At 35.2% G+C, this 17,951-nt stretch overlaps 1 protein-coding gene across 4 annotated transcripts in view; it reads right to left on the minus strand.

The window, feature by feature from the left end:
* Positions 1–17,951, minus strand: part of LCLAT1 (lysocardiolipin acyltransferase 1) — a 183,304-nt gene that overhangs the window by 61,184 nt on the left and 104,169 nt on the right. For all 4 annotated transcript variants that reach the window (XM_069494230.1, XM_069494229.1, XM_069494228.1 and 1 more), the window contains 2 exons: positions 14,641–14,787; positions 8,931–9,047 (listed from right to left, as the gene is read on the minus strand). In XM_069494230.1, coding sequence (XP_069350331.1) covers positions 8,931–9,047; positions 14,641–14,787 — 264 coding nt within the window. The remainder of the gene's footprint in view (positions 1–8,930; positions 9,048–14,640; positions 14,788–17,951) is intronic.

The following is a 17,951-nucleotide window of genomic DNA, read 5'->3' on the forward strand; positions in this document are numbered from 1 at the left end:
TTGGCCAGGAGATGACACAATCAGATTTGTACTGTAACATTTATTAAATGCTTACTATTTTTCCAAGCACTGTACTGAGTGCTTTATGTATATGATTTCAATGAATCCTCAAAAGAGCCCTATGAAGTCACATAAAGTAAGTACTATTATTATTCCTATTTTACAGATTTAAAGCTGAGGCTGAGGGAAAGTAACCTGACCAGTTACACTGCTAATCCTGGTGCAACTGTGATTCTAACCCAGGTCTTTTGACTCCAGAACCTGAGCACCTTAGTATGCTGCCAGCCCACTTTCATAAAAAGGCTGGATGCTCCAGCTATAGTGTGGAGACAGGAATGGTTAAGGCAAGAGCAGAATTGGAGGCTGGGCGTGGTGGCTCATGCCTGTAATCCTAGCACTCTGGGAGGCCGAGGTGGGAGGATCTCTCAAGGTCAGGAGTTCAAGACCAGCTTGAGCAAGAGCAAGACTCCGTCTCTACTAAAAATAGAAACAAATTAGCTGGACAACTAAAAATATATAGAAAAAATTAGCCGGGCATGGTGTCACATGCCTGTAGTCCCAGCTACATGGGAGGCTGAGACAGAAGGATTGTTTGAGCCCAGGAGTTTGAGGTTGCTGTGAGCTAGCCTGATGCCATGGCACTCTAACCCAGGCAACAGAGCAAGATTCTGTCTAAAAAAAAAAAAAAAAAAAAAAAGCAGAATTGGAAAGACCAGCTGAGCAGCTGCATGATATTTCAGGGGAGATACAATAAATGCCCAGACCAGAATACCATTGAGAATGAAAAGAAAAGAAAAGAATTAACTTGAGAGATATTTAAGAGGTAGAATCAAAAGGCCTTGTTTGGGATTTCACAGTATGTGAAAAGGCAGAGCAGGGTGAGCCAAAAATGACTTTCAGGTTTCTGGCTTGAGCAACTGAGTCAGTGATACACAGTGGTTAAGACAAAGGCTTTATAGGTAGACTCCCAGCTCTGCCACTGAAAAGCTGAATGATCTTGGACTATTTAACTTCTCTGTATCTCAGTTTCCTCATGCATAAAATGGAGATGACAATACTTCCTTCCAAAATTAAATGAACTCATTCATGTGAAGCACTTAGAATAATCCTGGCACATAGCTAAGCACTCAGTGTTGGCCATAATTATTATCATCAGCACCATGGCACAGGGAATATAAAAGGAAAAGCAGTTTAGGGAGAAATGCAGATTCAATGTTGGATATATTGAAGCTGAAGTGCCTGCAGAACCTCCCAGCAGGGCCGGGCGCGGTGGCTCACGCCTGTAATCCTAGCACTCTGGGAGGCCGAGGTGGGCGGATCGTTTGAGCTCAGGAGTTCGAGACCAGCCTCAGCAAGAGCGAGACCCCACCTCTACTAAAAATAGAAAGAAATTATATGGACAGCTAAAAATATATATAGAAAAAATTAGCCGGGGATGGTGGCGCATGCCTGTAGTCCCAGCTACTCGGGAGGCTGAGATAGGAGGATCGCTTGAGCTCAGGAGTTTGAGGTTGCTGTGAGCTAGGCTGACGCCACGGCACTCACTCTAGCCTGGGCAACAGAGTGAGACTCTGTCTCAAAAAAAAAAAAAAAAAAAGAAAAAAAAAAGAAAAAAAAAGAACCTCCCAGCAGGAAAAGGGTGCACATATGGCTCTGAACTAAGAAGGAGCTTTTGGACTTAGGATTTAAACTTAGGAGTCATGAGTACATGGGTGAAAATTTAAGCCACCAAACTGATGACATGCCCAGGGAGAATGTGTGGAATGAGAGAAGAAAGGTATCTAGGAGAGCCTTATGAGGAACAAAGACATTCAAGGGACAGATAGATAAAAAGAACCTACGAAGGAATCTGAGAAGTGGCCAGAGAAGCAGGAGGAAAAAAATGAAAAGCCAATGAAAGAGTATATGTTAAGAAGAATCAATAGTGCCAGGTGTTGCTAAGAGGGGAAATAAAATAAAGGTAGAAAGTATTCATTGGATTTAGAAATAAAAATCTTTGTTCTTAATGATCTAGGTCATATGGCCTTTTTGTCATTTTAGGAAGGTAAAATGTTTTAAAATAGCTATTAACAAAGGTCTACTGTGCTAAGAATCCTATTACTGTAACTCAGTAATTAGACTTGGAAATTTATCCTAAGGAAATAATCACTGAGATTTATACATACTTTGGTATTATTCATAAGGGTGGAAAATTGCAAACAACTTTAATTTTGAACAATGGAGACTAGTTAAATAAATAGTGGTCCTTCTACCTGATAGAATAACATGCATACATTAACATTATCATACTTAGAAAAATTATGTAAGAATGAGGAGAAAATGTTCACACTATACTAAGTTAAAAAAAACTTTACAAAACAAAATATATAATGTTACTCTAATTTTGTTTAATATATATGTGTACATGTTAAAAAGCAGAAGAATACTATATCTTAAAAGATTCACACTGAATATTTCTGAGAAGTGATTGGTAAGACTGAGTACCTTTATTTTCTTTATGATTTTCCAATTTTTTATAATACATTCTATTTTAATGAAAAATACTATTATCACTTCTTTATAGAAAGTGAGCCACTGTTAAGAAAATCAATTCATCCATTTTTGAGATTTGATTATAAAAAGAAAGAAAAAGATGGAATCACGATTGAAAAAATAGTTTGAATGTCATTTTTTTTATTTTAAAGATTAGAGAAATGGAGCAGGAATTAGTAAATGTAGGAATCAAAAAAGAAAAATAGTTTTACAAAGAGGAAATCCTTTATACAGTCTTCCACTTAAATAAAACACACAGCAGAGCCAAATATATCAGGGAGAAATCTTGAAAGAGATAAAAAAAAAGAAACCTACAAAGAATAAATTTTTGTAGCCTTTGAAAAACTATAAATTTATTATACAGTGGAAAAGAACATGGGGTTTGGCATCAGAGAAACCTGAGTGTTAATTATGGTACCTCCACTCAACAGCTGTATGACCTTCGAGTGAGCTATTCTCTGCAGGTACAGCACATGGCAAACTATTACTAAGCTCAGGTAGAAAAATTAAGTGATTTGTTTGAAAATAGTTTAAGGGGTAGCTATAAGCCCAGGTCCCCAGCATCAGACTGATTCAGTATGTCTGAGTTTGGAGCAGATTATCCGTGTTTTTAAAAATCTCCATGGTTTCTTCTGCATGGGCAAGGTAAAGAAACATGTACACAACACAATGCCTGACACATCGTAGATACTTGATAAAAGTTAGATGGTTGTTTTTATGTACAAATATAAGGCTTCTATCATTTTTCATTAAGGTTGTCATATGACTTTTTTCATTAAGCACAATAATGAGATCTGTCCTAAATAAGCAGCTCAGATTTTTTGCTATTGGGGGCAGAGGAGGAGGAGGACTAAAATGAAAACGATATAATCATCATTTATGATCTAGAGCAGTACCATGGCATTTGAAGATTCAACATGAAGAGACCCCAAAGGTCTCTGACATATGGTAACGTATAATTTTGCTGAGGCAAATTTGATTAATTTCTGCTTCATAATGAGTAAGTAACCAGGTCACTTAGGTGATCTGTGTGCTTCCCAACTCATCAGTATCCAAATCTCATTTAGATTTTATTGTACTTTATTTATCATCATAAATAGACAAAAGAGTTCTTCCTTGTAAAATGGCCTCAAAAGAAAGCAAGCTGCTAATCTACAAAGATATTTGCCAATTTGGGAAAATGGAAAAGGTCTCAGAAAATATTCTAGCAAATGTCAAAGGTCTATTGTACAATCACATCTTTCATAACATAAGGGAAAGGTCTTATCCTATTTCATAAATAGTTTCCAGCAATAAAAAGCCACATGAAAAGGTCAGAGTGCATAATATATAACGCACTGAAAATTTCAATAATTTGTCTGCCTTTCTTCCTTGCCTCCTAAAACATGTGGCTGTTAGGGTAAGGGAATACAACCCTGGAAGAGGCTTGCTGACTAACATGAATGCAGTGTGAGCCATAGCAAGTGGTAGCTCCTGTGGAGCACCCTTAGGCCCCCACTATAGGCAACAAAGAGACTGGATTGTCAGTGGGTAGTTGCGCACTGAGCAAGGAAGTCCACGAAATTAAAATAGTCTAACAATGTAGTTGAAGACTGAGCTGTCTGTGATTAGGATACTGCTTTTATTTCCTAGGTAACCACCAACATTCTCAGAGCACATAAGAACTACTGTAGACCAAAACGAGAGATCCCAAAACAGGACTATCAGATACTATTAATATATGTGTAACTTGGGTGTTAAATCAACAATTCTCTCCCCCTGAATACAGATCAAAGAGTTTCCTTCAGGTGTGCTGATCCGAATTACCTGGTGGGAATTTTTAGTGGTTAACTCTGTATTCCTTTAGAATAGAAGAATACTTCATATTTAGAATACAAACTATGGATTGAAATATGGACTGTTTTACTTTGAATTAAAAAATATTTCATTTCAAACCTAAAACTTAAATATATCTACACAATGACTTAGAGTCTTAATACATGAGCTAATTTACTTGAGTGACTTGATCTAGAAATGAACAAACTAAAAGCATGACTATTTGGGGGCAGGAATTAAGTTTTTAAAATTAATAATGGCTCCAAACAATTTTCCTAAATACTGTCTGTTACTTTACAACCCCAATCTTCAGCTCAATCAAGTAGACTTTTCCTGGCTTACTGCTCAGGTCCACATGGGCCCTAACTCTGTGCCCTTTCTTGTATTCTTCCTCAGTCATATGCATTTTTTCTGACTATCCAAATCACATACAATCTCTAATGTCCAAATGAAATGCAGCTTTCTTCAAGAAGCCTTACCTGGGCATTTCAATACTACATGATCTCTTGTTAGTGAATACTCTCGTAATTATTTGGCATAATATATATATCATATACCATAAGGCTGCAGTCCCCATGGTATTGGTCTGTGGGCTTATACTATTTTTTTTAGATTTTTCCATGTGTATTATTATTATCTATCCATAAAGACTGTAAATTCCTTGAAGACAGGGTTATATCTTAAACAGGATACGCCCTGACAAATACATAGTGTTTTATCCCCCACCTCCAACTACCTAACCTAATCTCAAATTATTTCAAATGTGAATACATGTGCTGCCTGATGGTTAATTATTGCATGGATACAACTCAGTAACTGGCATACAAAATGTTTAAGAAAATCAAACAATGAGTGGACTAAATCATTATTTTTGTTTGAAATCAAAGAGTTGTTATCATTGTTAAAAATGAATGAATATAAATAATTTGGGTGCAATGACTTAAAGGTTTAAAACTATGTGATAAATGTATTATAGCTGTGTAATTAAAATAATCAGAAAAAAAAAGCCTTCCTCATGTGAAAGCTCTTTCCTCTAAGTTAGCAACTTCCTTTAAGTTTGGATTATTCTAGAACTGAAAAAATAAATTATGTAATCTCATATTGAAACGTTCTGTGGTTAGATGTACGTATGAAATAAATCATCCACGGCAAGTATCTACCAGTGTAATACATAATACTCTGAGAAGAACATGCCAGGATGACTATGTTGTCTTACTTTTCAGATGTAAGAAAAAAATATTCAACTCAACTAATACTGATTGAGGCTTTATTATGTGCTGGGTATTCCATATCCTCAAAAAGAGGGTAAAGCAAGTATAAATATGGTGGAAATCAGGATAAATTTTTTGTAGTTACTATTACAGAAACAACATATTTGTGTAATGTTACATATTTGGTGCTATGTTTTAGGATAGGTGTGTGTTTTCCAAGTGTTTTTAATCTTGGTGAAATATATTCTAAATAGAAGCACAGCAACTACTTTCCATTTATTCAATACTTTCTGGTAAGACTTTATCCTAAACTTGATGTTCTGAACTTCTTATTTGTCCATTTGTGCCACCTGTCCAACAGATGGCAGCAACATTGAGTTCAGTTGTTGCTTTGTGGTACTTTATTTTAATATGTGGTCTCCAGGATTCCAATGGAATATTTATTTACAATGATCATCTGTTTTAACAGCAAGCTTCCTTTTTACACAATTTATTGTAAAAAGCAGATTAAAGGTCTAAAGATCAGAAAGCTCCACTAAGCCCCTTTCTAAGTCTTAGATTCCTTTTCTAAAGGGACACTCTGGACCAGATGAACTTCAAGATCCTCTTCACCTCTGATCCTTAATGAAACTTTTTCTCTCCTTGTTCACTTGGCCCCTGCCCAGCAATCAAAATTGCCCTCTACTCCCCTACTGATGCTTTCTTAGCCTCTGCTTGCTCCCCCTGTCATCTCAGGCAGCATCATGACCACCATCCTTCTGTGATCTGATCATTTAGCCTCTTTTTGTTTTTCCTTTGTTAAATTCTTTCTTGAAGAAAATCATCCAGCTCACTATTGTTGCAAAGATAACAATAGTTATGATTTGGAGACTTTGTTAACTAAAATCATACTATAAATATAAGGGCCAAAAAGTTATAGTAGCAAGAGCATGGGGTATTCAGTTAGACAAACTGTATTCCAAAAAGGTTCTTCCCTTCAATTTCTGCTTCAGTTTTGCACTACGAGTTAAACATTAATAATGATAACTACCGGATCAGACTAACTGACCTTAGGCATATAAAACACTTAGCATAATGCTTGATACTTAGTAAATATTCAATTAATGTTAGCTGTTTTACTATTATAATTATCCTCATATTTTTAAATTTTATTATTATATTGTACAGGTCCCATTCTATGTTTCTAACTCAAGCAAATGAAATCGTCTAACTGTATTTTTCTAACTGAAGCAAATGGAATTATCTATGTTTCTCTTTTTTACTGATATGCTGGGGGGCGGCAATCAATCAGTTGCCAGTTCTGGCAGGAAAAATTACATATTATGGTTGATTAGTGCTTTTAGTGATGACTAAGTAATACACATTCGTCAAAGTTATAAATCAGTTTGCTACCAAAATATTTTCCAGATTTCAAAACAGAGCTCTATAGATATATCCTTTATCTTCTATGAAATAATCTCTCTATTACCCTGCTTACATTTAGGAAGATATTTATTAGCAAAAGATGTACACTTTAGCATATTTTGTTAACAGAGAAATCTAGTAGTTGAATGTGTTCCATTATGTCAGAAATACCTTTAAAGAAATCATTAAATACTACAAAATAGAAAACATTCTTAAGTGAGAAGGGTTGAGTCTAAGGTAGATGCCACAGTAAATGGTATCACATTTTTTTAAAAAGGCATTCCCACTTTGTCTTGGTGCCTCTCCACTCCACAGACACGAAGAACTGTGTTCACCGTGAGCCTCTGTGGGCAGATGGACACTCACTAATCATGTACAATGTGACTGTCAAGCCCACAAGTCCATGTTGTATTAATTGTAACCTCAGAATTTCAAAAGCTAGTCAAATTAATAGGAAGAACACTTTTGGCTTACTGTGCCATGTGATTTTAGATTGATTGTGTACATTTCTTTAAAATCATGGGTACTTAGTTGTAAAGAAGCTTCATTTTGGCAGGTTACACTTTGTATCTTAAAGTACATTAAACCCTAAAGGAACCGAGGGTGATACCATTTAGGGAAAGAAGTAAGAACGTTATACCTTTTCTTACATAATGGTTCAAGACCTTTCATGTTAGGCACGAACAGTTTTATAACAATGTAGCAATTAACAGATGAAGGTGTTAATTAGTCCCGGACATTACCATTATATGATATGGCTTACTAGAAATCAGTGAGGAGAGCACAAATTTGTAAACAAGATTCTTCCACTAGGTGATTCTAGGCTTTGAAATGTTCTTGAAAAATAAACACTTTGGTATAGATGGATATATAAACATAAATATGTGAACTATAATAAAAAGCACAATTGGATTTTTACATAACGAAAATATCAAAACATAAACATTTAAATGGGCGTGATACCATCAATGGAATCACCTTGTTTTCATATGCCCTTGAATAGACATGGCCTGAAACAAGTGTGAGGTGGTAGTATGAGCCACAAACAAGGAAGCAGAATCACGAGGCTCTGTCCTGGTCTTGTGTGAACTGTGGAAATTTACTTACCACGTTGGATGCCAGTTCTACTTATCTATAAAATGGAGGTAGCAGTATTTGCCTTCCTACCAACTGGAGTTACTTGGTAAAGTGAGTGGATTAATGAATGTAAAATTATTTTTTAAGCTATAAAGAACTATAATGATCTGAAACAGTGAGAAAATTATATATTCTCAAATCCTAAGAGCCAAATATTTGGTTAGTATAAGCGTTAAGACATTTTTAAGACATTTTGCTGCTTTGAGAAATATTTAAAAATGGAATTATAGTCTAATTCTGTCTGTTCCAAAAATGGGGAAAAGATTTCACAAATATATTTTATATTTCTAAAGAATACACAGCAAAATATTTTATTTTATTTTATTTTATTTATTTTTTTTTTTGAGACAGAGTCTCGCTCTGTTGCCCTGGCTAGAGTGAGTGCCGTGGCGTCAGCCTAGCTCACAGCAACCTCAAACTCCTGGGCTTAAGCGATCCTACCGCCTCAGCCTCCCGAGTAGCTGGGACTACAGGCATGCGCCACCATGCCCGGCTAATTTTTTCTATATATATTTTAGTTGGCCAGATAATTTCTTTCTATTTTTAGTAGAGACGGGGTCTCGCTCTTGCTCAGGCTGGTCTCGAACTCCTGACCTTGAGCGATCCACCCGCCTCGGCCTCCCAGAGTGCTAGGATTACAGGCGTGAGCCACCGCGCCCGGCCAAAATATTTTATTATAGTATGTGGTGTCAACTTAGGGTAAAAATATAGCATCTAATTTCTTGATATAAAGTATATACAAAGTGCTTTATAAATTCTAAGGGAGTACATAAAAAGGTTAGCAGTGTCTGCCACTGTCATAAAAAAGTACATTTTGAGATGAGTGCTTACCTTCTCTTAAATGGTCTACCACAAAAGTAAAGCCTGTAGTTCTTGGATGTAAAACATATTCGTATTTCTGAAGTCCATTCTTTTCAGCAAAATCATTACTTCGAGCCTTACTGTTTTCTAAACAAAATAATAGACCATTAGAAGCCATAAAATAAAAAGAGATAAGTAAGGTAAGGGAAGAAGCACAGAATTTCTTTGATAAAGATGGCAGTCAATTGTTCTGTAATTACTGAATACAGTACACTGAGTTAAATGAGAAGATGCAAACATTTTAGATGGACCCTTACAAAGATCCCAGATCTACTTATTGGAACTTAAATAATTTTATAACAAGGTATTAATAGACTTTTATAAGTTTCCTGAAATTCATATTCAAATTCTTAAAATTCTTTAAAAGATTTTATATAGTCACCATTAAATGACAGTTGAAATATAAATAAAATATTAAACAAAAATTTTCATAAAATGCTTACATAATAAAAGTGAAATACTGAAACATAAAATGCTAATAAAGTAAAACTAAAAACTAATAAAATATAAGGATCTAGGCATTCAGCAGAAATAACTAGCAATCAAATATATCAGATTAACATTTTTTAAAAACCCAATAATTTAGGCCTTCAATGCAAAGTAAAATATCGGCCTTGCTCAGGCACAGAGCATGCTAATATTACTAACCAAAACCACTCCACAACAGAATAGGCACATGATTAGCACATCATGTACGAACATCTGAACATGGTTTGGCCGAATATAGAGTCAAATATATGTTCTAATTGTTGGCAAAAACTTTTTTCCATTCCATGAGGTAACTCTGCAAGTTCCAAGAAGAACCAAACTCATTATTCAGCAAATACATTTGGAAAAAGTAAAGTGTTCAGAAATTTGGCCTCAACTCCTGGGAGAGATCATGAAATACCTTCTGATGACAGCAGATGTTAGAACCTGCAATCTTCAGCTGTATCCTGAATTTATAAACTATTATTCCAAGTCACAAGAAAAATACCTGTGTAAACACAATTTTAACAGGAGTAAATTTAAGAACACTGAGTCCTCAAACTATCTAAAAACTACAGATGCATTCCATAACACTAAATATTCAAAGAACACTCCTACAGAAAGTATTATATCATTTTCTAAGAGAGGAATTGAATCAAAAAATAAATACAGATCCCCAGGCAAGTCAAAAGTAAAGGCCCATGAGTAACTACTCTTTAGTTTGTTTGCTCTTCCAGTTTGTCAGGGACGCTAGGAATTCTGAAGACAAAACTGAACTGCTGTAGAATGTGAATACACATGTAAATAGTTCTAAAACAAATAGTCACAATATGGGAAAGTAAAAATAATCAGAGACACTGAGAGATTAGAGATGCAGATTTTTCCCTCCACCCCCACTTCATCTAGCCATGCCCAAACTCTGTTATTATTACTAACTACACTAGCATCCCACTTTCCAACCACAGCCTCCTGTCTTGTCAGCTCACTCCCTGTAACTCTCCCACTCGGGCACTCCTTCCTCCCCACAGGACTTCTGGCTACTCTGCTGTTCTCAAACCAGTTGGGCATGTCCCCACCTCAGGGTCTGTGCAGTTGCTGCTCTTCCCTTTGCCCAGATGCCTTTCATCCATATAGCTGCATGGTCTTCTGCTTTGTTCATTCAGACCCCACTTAATAGAGAGGCTTTCCCTGACCACCTTAAATAAAATATTAATAGCACCCTACGCCCCTTCTAATACTTTCTATCTCCTTATCTTGCCTTATTTTTCTGCAGAGCATTTGTGAAAACCTGATATATTTTTATTAACTTATTAGTGTATTATCTGTCTTTCCTCATTGATTATAAGCTTCATGAAAGTAGGAACTTTGTTTTGTATATAAAGCTCCAGGCACTCAGTCATTAAAGAAGTTTGATGTATAAGGGTGTTAAATTGTATGTGATATATTTGTTACAACCTGGAAACAGCTTTTCTTTCCAAATCAGGGAAATGGAACTCAAAATTATGGTATACCAATTGTGATTGTTAATTTTATGCGTCAACTTGACTAGGCCACAGAACGTAGGTATTTGGTCAAATGTTATTCTAGATTTTTTTGTGTAGGCACTTTTTTTTTTTTTAGATGAGACTAATATTTAAATTAGTAGACTGAATAAAGCATATTACTTTTCATAATGTGAGTAGGCCTCATCCAATCAGTTGAAGACCTTAATAGAAAGAAGTGCCCTCTTCTTCACCAATAGGAAGAAGGAATTCTGCCTCCAGACCACCTTTGGACTTGAACTGCAACTCTTCTGTATATTCCACTCTGCAGATTTCAAACTTGCCAAGCCTCCACAATCAGAAGACCCAATTCCTTAAAATAAATCTCAACCCCTCTCTCTATATACATATCCTGTTGGTTCTATTTATCTGGAGAACCCTAAATAAGAGGGTTAAAACAGAAAACAATTTCCATATAACAGGAAACTACCTAATCTTTAAGACACGTTTTCAAAGAATAATGATGTGAAAGATTATAATCTAACATTAACTAAAAAAGGAAAAGTGTGATCTCAATTTTTCAATTTTTATAAGATTATATACATGTGCATATGCACACACATATATATGTGCACACATACGTAAGCATATATTAATATGTGTGTGACTAAATGACCAAAAAGAAATGGACCAAAATTAGAACAATGTTCATTTGTGGGCACTGGGATTATAGCAATTTTTGTGCATACTTCTGTGTTTCTAAATTTCCCCAAATTAATATATATTACTTCCATAAAAAAGAAAAAAGTTATTGCCAACAATAATATATAAAGATAGAATGTATGTATATTATATTTAAATGCACTAATTTGAAAATGTGCAAACAAGCTGGATTCAGAACTTAAAGTAAGTTATAAAACATTCTCTAGGGCTGAAAAATCCAGTTTTAAAGTTAACTGTTGTAACTAAATACCCCTCTTAATTAACAGATACTTTATCCAAATTGGAGATGTTTTCTTAGCCTATTTTTTTAAATCTTTTTTTCCAACTAAATAAAATTATCTGCATAACACTGTTTAAAAAAGCTTCAGGATCAGTCTGGTTTCTCTATTTGGCAAATAGTCTGGCTTTTGTAAGTTGGCCTTAAAATGTAAATACCATTTGAACTTAAAAAAAATATGCTACTACATCATGTAATGATGAGCACTCTGGACTCCAAAAATATGCAACTAGATGTAAAGTTCATCGTCTATAAAAGAAACCTGAGAAAAAATATAGAATGAAAAAAGTTTTACATATATATTTTATAGACTCTATAAGTCCTAATGTATGAAGATATTAACACCTAGTGTATCAGAGTAGCAGCAACATATGATCTCTTTTTCCATTAGCTTTTACTTACTAAATAACTTTCGAAGTTGCCATTCTTTAGTAGTGTATGTTTTGGTATTCACAAATATAAATATATCATTTCAGTAAATGGCTTCCTACGCTCTATATTTATTAAATGAAATTGATAGTTCAATATCTAAACTTAAGTATTATACATTCTAAGTATTATAAAATTTAAAATATGGCTATCCATTATAATGATAGTTCAGTTCTGGGAATCAATCTACTTACAATGATATATATTCAAGGTTAAATAAAAGGCAGCCAATATTATCTTCAGTATTATCCTCTTTGATACATCTACTTTTTAGAATTTTAATCATAAAACAAACATATACTATACAGTAAGCATATATTTTAGAGATTTGCCTAGTATATCAAAAGTGCCACCTTTCATTTAGTTCATTTCTATGTGCAATAGACGAGTTAAAAATCTCTTTTTTTGGTATCTGTGGTAAAAGTTTAACACCTTAATTTCCTTTATCAGCCTATTATGGCTCAGTCACCCATTCATTTATTTAAATATTTGTATAATTTGTATTTTTCATCTTGAACTCTTTTTGGATAATGGTTTCCATAAATTACTATGTCCACAGTGTGAATTAGGATGGTCATTTACCTGTTCTCCTCTCTTAAATTCTAAGGGTTGTCTTTTTCAGTCTCCTAACAAGAATTTGGAAGAGAAGTTCATGTTCCTCCTCTCCATACTACTTGTGATTTTTAGACTTCAGTTCTATCCTACTTTAGTCTCTCTTCCCTCATGCGGCAGACCTCATCCACTGGATCTTTCTCTCCAATTCTGCTGTATCTTTCTTGAAGTTATCAGGGTACTAAAGGTAAATTTTGCTCTTTTGAGTCCAAGGATTCTACAGAACCACTTCCCGTCTAATTTATTCCCTCCATTTCTCCCAGTATCAAGCATTTCTACTTTTATCTATCTTACCTTACATCCTAGATAGGCTTCATCTGCAAAAAAATGACCTGTGGTTTAAAAAAGTATGAAAGCCACTGATTTACTAAGAATGACAAACTGTACAATATTTTTGTTTTTCATCTTTGTAAGAATTCCTTGAAAGCTATTGGCATTTTTGGTCTATACAGTTTAATATCTGAGCAGATAGAAAAGTTATAAACATGTCCTCCTGTGCCCTCTCCATAACTCAATTTTTCTTCAGGAAAGGACAAAGCCTTTCCTGCCTATAGTAGGCATAAGGCTGAAATATCAGGAGAAAGGTGACATTAACTTAAATCAACAACAGTCGACATGGCTGTAATCCCAGCACTCTGGGAGGCCGAGGCGGGTGGATTGTTTGAGACCAGCCTGAGCAAGAGCAAGACTCTGTCTCTACTAAAAATAGAAAGAAATTATCTGGCCAACTAAAAATATATATAGAAAAAATTAGCTGGGCATGGTGGAGCATGCCTGTAGTCCCAGGTACTCTGGAGGCTGAGGCAAGAAGATCACTTAAGCCCAGGAGTTTGAGGTTGCTGTGAGGTAGGCTGACGCCACGGGACTCTAGCCTGGGCAACAGAGCGAGACTCTGTCTCAAAAAAAAAAAAAAAAAAAAAAAACAAGACAATAGTTGAAATTAGTTCCCATCAGTAATTTTTCTTCTGAGGAAGAACTTGGAAAAGGGTCTAACAGATAAATAAATACCTTGGAAGAGGACAACAGAATATATAGAACATGCTGGATAAACTTTACCTAAAACATAATTTTATTTATTTATTTTTTTAGAGACAGGGTCTCACTCTGTTCCCCAGGCTGGAGTGCAGTGGCATGATCATGGCTCACTGCAGCCTCCAACTCAAGCAATACTCCTGCCTTAGCCTTCTGAGTAGCTGGGACTACAAGTGCATGACACCATGACTGGCTAATTTTTGTTCTTATTTTTTTCAGAGATTGGGTCTTGCTATGTTACCCCAGCCTGGTCTTGAAATCCTAGCCTCAAGTGATCCTCCAACCTCAGCCTCCCAAATCACTGGGATTATAGGCATGAGCCACTGTACCCAATCTAAAACCTGATTTTAAAACTAGGCTTGTAAAGATAAAAGGCTAATATTTTAAAATATATTCTGAGGCTTACAAATATAAAGCTCTAGGATAGCAAGTGTGAATAATAATGACCTCTTGGGGTTGCCTATTATAAATTCAATAGGCTGGAAAGAAGGAGTTCCTGTGTCCTGATGTGCTATTGTTATCTGAGTGACCTTAGCTGTGAGCCATTAATCGTATTGGTGTTCAGTTACTTCATATGAGAAATAAGAAATTTAGATTAGATGATTTATAAATTCCTTCATGTTTTAAAATTTTGTGATCCAAACCCAGGCTACCTTACCTGTGAGATCAGTCCCTTCTGGGAATATGAGGAGTTGAAGTGGTTCACGGATATCACAAAAATAATCAAGCATGTCTTCAAAATGGCTTTTGTCATCCTTCCATTTCCTATGAATGAAGATATAGGCAGCAGCCTGCATGGCCCAACCTACAATCAATTTAACAAGTATTTTCATTCAATTTTATTGCCAATATCCACAAATTATTGAATATTTCAGTATTTTTGGTTTTACTATACATTATTATCATAATAAGCATTTCACGATAAATTCAACACTAATCTTGACTTAAATAAATAACACATATACCAGAGAATATTGTGAAAGGGGTTTGATAATCTTCAGGTTTACAAAATCCTCAAAACATCTTTTCAAGTCAAAATTAGCTATTAAAATATCAACGAAAAAACTTTCCCTAATTCTTACAACTAACTCATCCAGGATTTTAACAATCCTAACTAAACAGATATTTTAACCAAGCTGCCTACAAAAACTAAAAGAATATGTGTTGTAAGGCTAATAGAGCAGTAAGCAAAGGATTGTCCTCAGTTCATGTATATCAGCATTCTCTTTAATATCTCCCTTTCTATACTACTCAATTTCTAAATGCTACTGCCATTTTCAATGCTAGCCATGTTTGATTTTATTTAAAAGAAATAAAAGCCTTGGCTACTAACCACACTAACCAGAGTGTACACTGTGACTACATTCCTTTTCCCTAGGGCAAACTAACCTTGTTACTGAATGAGTCATGTTTTAGGTTATTGGCCATCTCCTCCTGGCCACAGACAACTACAACTACTGTGGTGGATACCTGACTCAAGGCAGCCAATCCATAGTGTGTTCAAGAGCCCAGGAAGAAAAACTTGGGCCAAACATAGCAAATACCTAGGCTAACCAAATGTTCTCCCCCACAAATTTCACCTGGGACCATGGAGAAAACAAACAAGTTGGTAGTATTAAAGTCAAATGTATGAACAAAGAGCAAGCGGTAGCTGAGGCAAGATAAAGACAGCATATGGGAATGAAGGTCAAAAACTCTAGATGCTGAACTGAGCTGACTAAAGCTGATTTTGATTCATAACAAAAGGCAATTTTGATCTCCACAAGTCCTGGCCAGTCTATGGATCCACCTCTTGGATATCCACGAGAGTTCAGCTCTCTTATTGCCATGCATATCTTTGTAATATACCCTCATTATTTCACCTGGCAGGGATGTGTGGTGCTTTCTTGTAAACAAAGAACACAACTAAAACAATAGCTATCATCATTTGATCAATACAATATACCCTGAGAATATATAAAATAATCATTAAATCATTTGTCAATGATTTAAAAAACACATATATACAACTGTAGGACTTTATTTGGTTTGAGACAGTCTAAACTAGAATACTGTATTCTACAAATATAAGTGAGCAAATCCACAAAAAAGTTTCACTTTAGTGTATAGGTCTTGCTGATAAGCATCCAATTCTACCTCACTCACTATATTGTCAGTCACATCCACTCCCACACACCTGTCCTTCATCTGAGGACACCCAGGCCCACAGTGCAGCGTGTGTGGGCAGTATAGCTCTGGAGTGAGACTACCATATACCAGCTATTCAACCTTCAGGCCCCAAATGGGAAATGAGCATAATGTTGAAACAGTATTTATTAATACCTGATAGGGGCTGTTGTGAGAAATAAGATTACTTAACAGAGAGCATTCAATAACTAATAGGTATATATCATTATAATGATTAATAAGTTTCAATAATATGCACAACAGTAAGTACTCTTTGGTTCCTTTTGCGTAATATTTTGTCTATGAGATTAATCCATGTTGTGTGTAGCAATATTTCCTTCTTTGCATTGCTATGTCGATTACATGAATATACCACAATTTATTTATTCTCTTGATGACGATATATTGGCTATTAGGAATAAAGCTAATACAGATATGCTTACACCTGTCTTTTGTTGAACATGAGCATTCAATTCTGTTGAGGAAATACCCAAGCAGTGGAACACCTGCATCATAGGGTTTATGTGTGTTCAGCTTCAGTAGATAACACCAGTTCTTCAAAATGATTTTACCAAATGACACTTCCACCAGAAACATATGTGAGTTCCAATTGCTATATCTATATCCTTACCAACACTTGGTCTTATGAGTCCTTTTAAATCTTAGTCATTATGATTCATGTGTAGTAATTTTGATTTGCATTTCCCGTATAACTAATGATGCTAGGCACTGTTTCATGTTCAAATTCAAAATTCTAGATATCTCCTTTGTGAAGCAGCTCTTTGCCCATTTTTAATTGGATTGTCTAACCTTTTCTTATTAACTTCTAGGAAACAAAGTCCTTCATCAGATATATACATAGACACACACACATATAATTTTTTCTATGTACCTGGTGATTTCTGTATCCCATTTAAGAAATCTTTTCCTACCCTAAAGTCATGAAGACGCAATTCCATGTATTTTTCTAGAAGCTGTACTGTTTTAATTTTTTGTCATTGTGGGCTTTTTTTGGTTTTTCTTTGGAGACAGGGTCTTGCCCTGTCTCCCAGGCTAGAGTGCAGTGGTGTCATAATTCACTGCAGCCTCCAACTCCTGGGCTCAAATCATCCTCCTGCCTCAGCTTCCTGAGTAGCTGAGACTACAGACACATGCCACCATGCCCGCCTAATTTTTCTGTTTTTTTGTAGAAATAGGGTCTCACTATGTTGTTTAGGCTGGTCTCAAACTCCTGGCCTCAAGCAAGCCTCCTGCCTTTGGCCTTCCAAAGTGTTAGGATACGGGTGTGAGCCACTGTGCCTGGACTTACTGTTTTAACTTTCACATTTTAGTCTATAATCCATCTCAAATGAATTTTTGTGTATCATAAGAGATAGTTCTTGTTTTTCTGTATAAATATTCAATTGACTGATACTATTTATTAAAAAGACCGAAATTGTCAATTGAAATAACAAAATATTTTTGAAGTATTACACAATAAATACATTTACTGTAAAAAGATGTCAAATAATACAAAAGTAAATAGAATGAAATATGAAAGTCCTCCTCTATCAGTACCACTTTCTTCAATCCTACTCCACCAAGCATAATCTGTTTTTTGGTAATCATGGTTAATAATTTGATGTGAATTCTTCTACTTTTAAAAAATTTGTGACATATGGTTGGTGCTTTTACAAAATACATTGGTTCCAATTGACTGGTCATAAAACACACACACAAACACACACAGGATCATACTTTCTATATTGTTCTACAATTTTTTTTTTTTTTCATTAACCATGTCTATACATACAGATCTACATC

This window comes from Eulemur rufifrons, chromosome 19, assembly GCF_041146395.1.
Source record: "Eulemur rufifrons isolate Redbay chromosome 19, OSU_ERuf_1, whole genome shotgun sequence".
Lineage (NCBI taxonomy): Eukaryota > Metazoa > Chordata > Mammalia > Primates > Lemuridae > Eulemur > Eulemur rufifrons.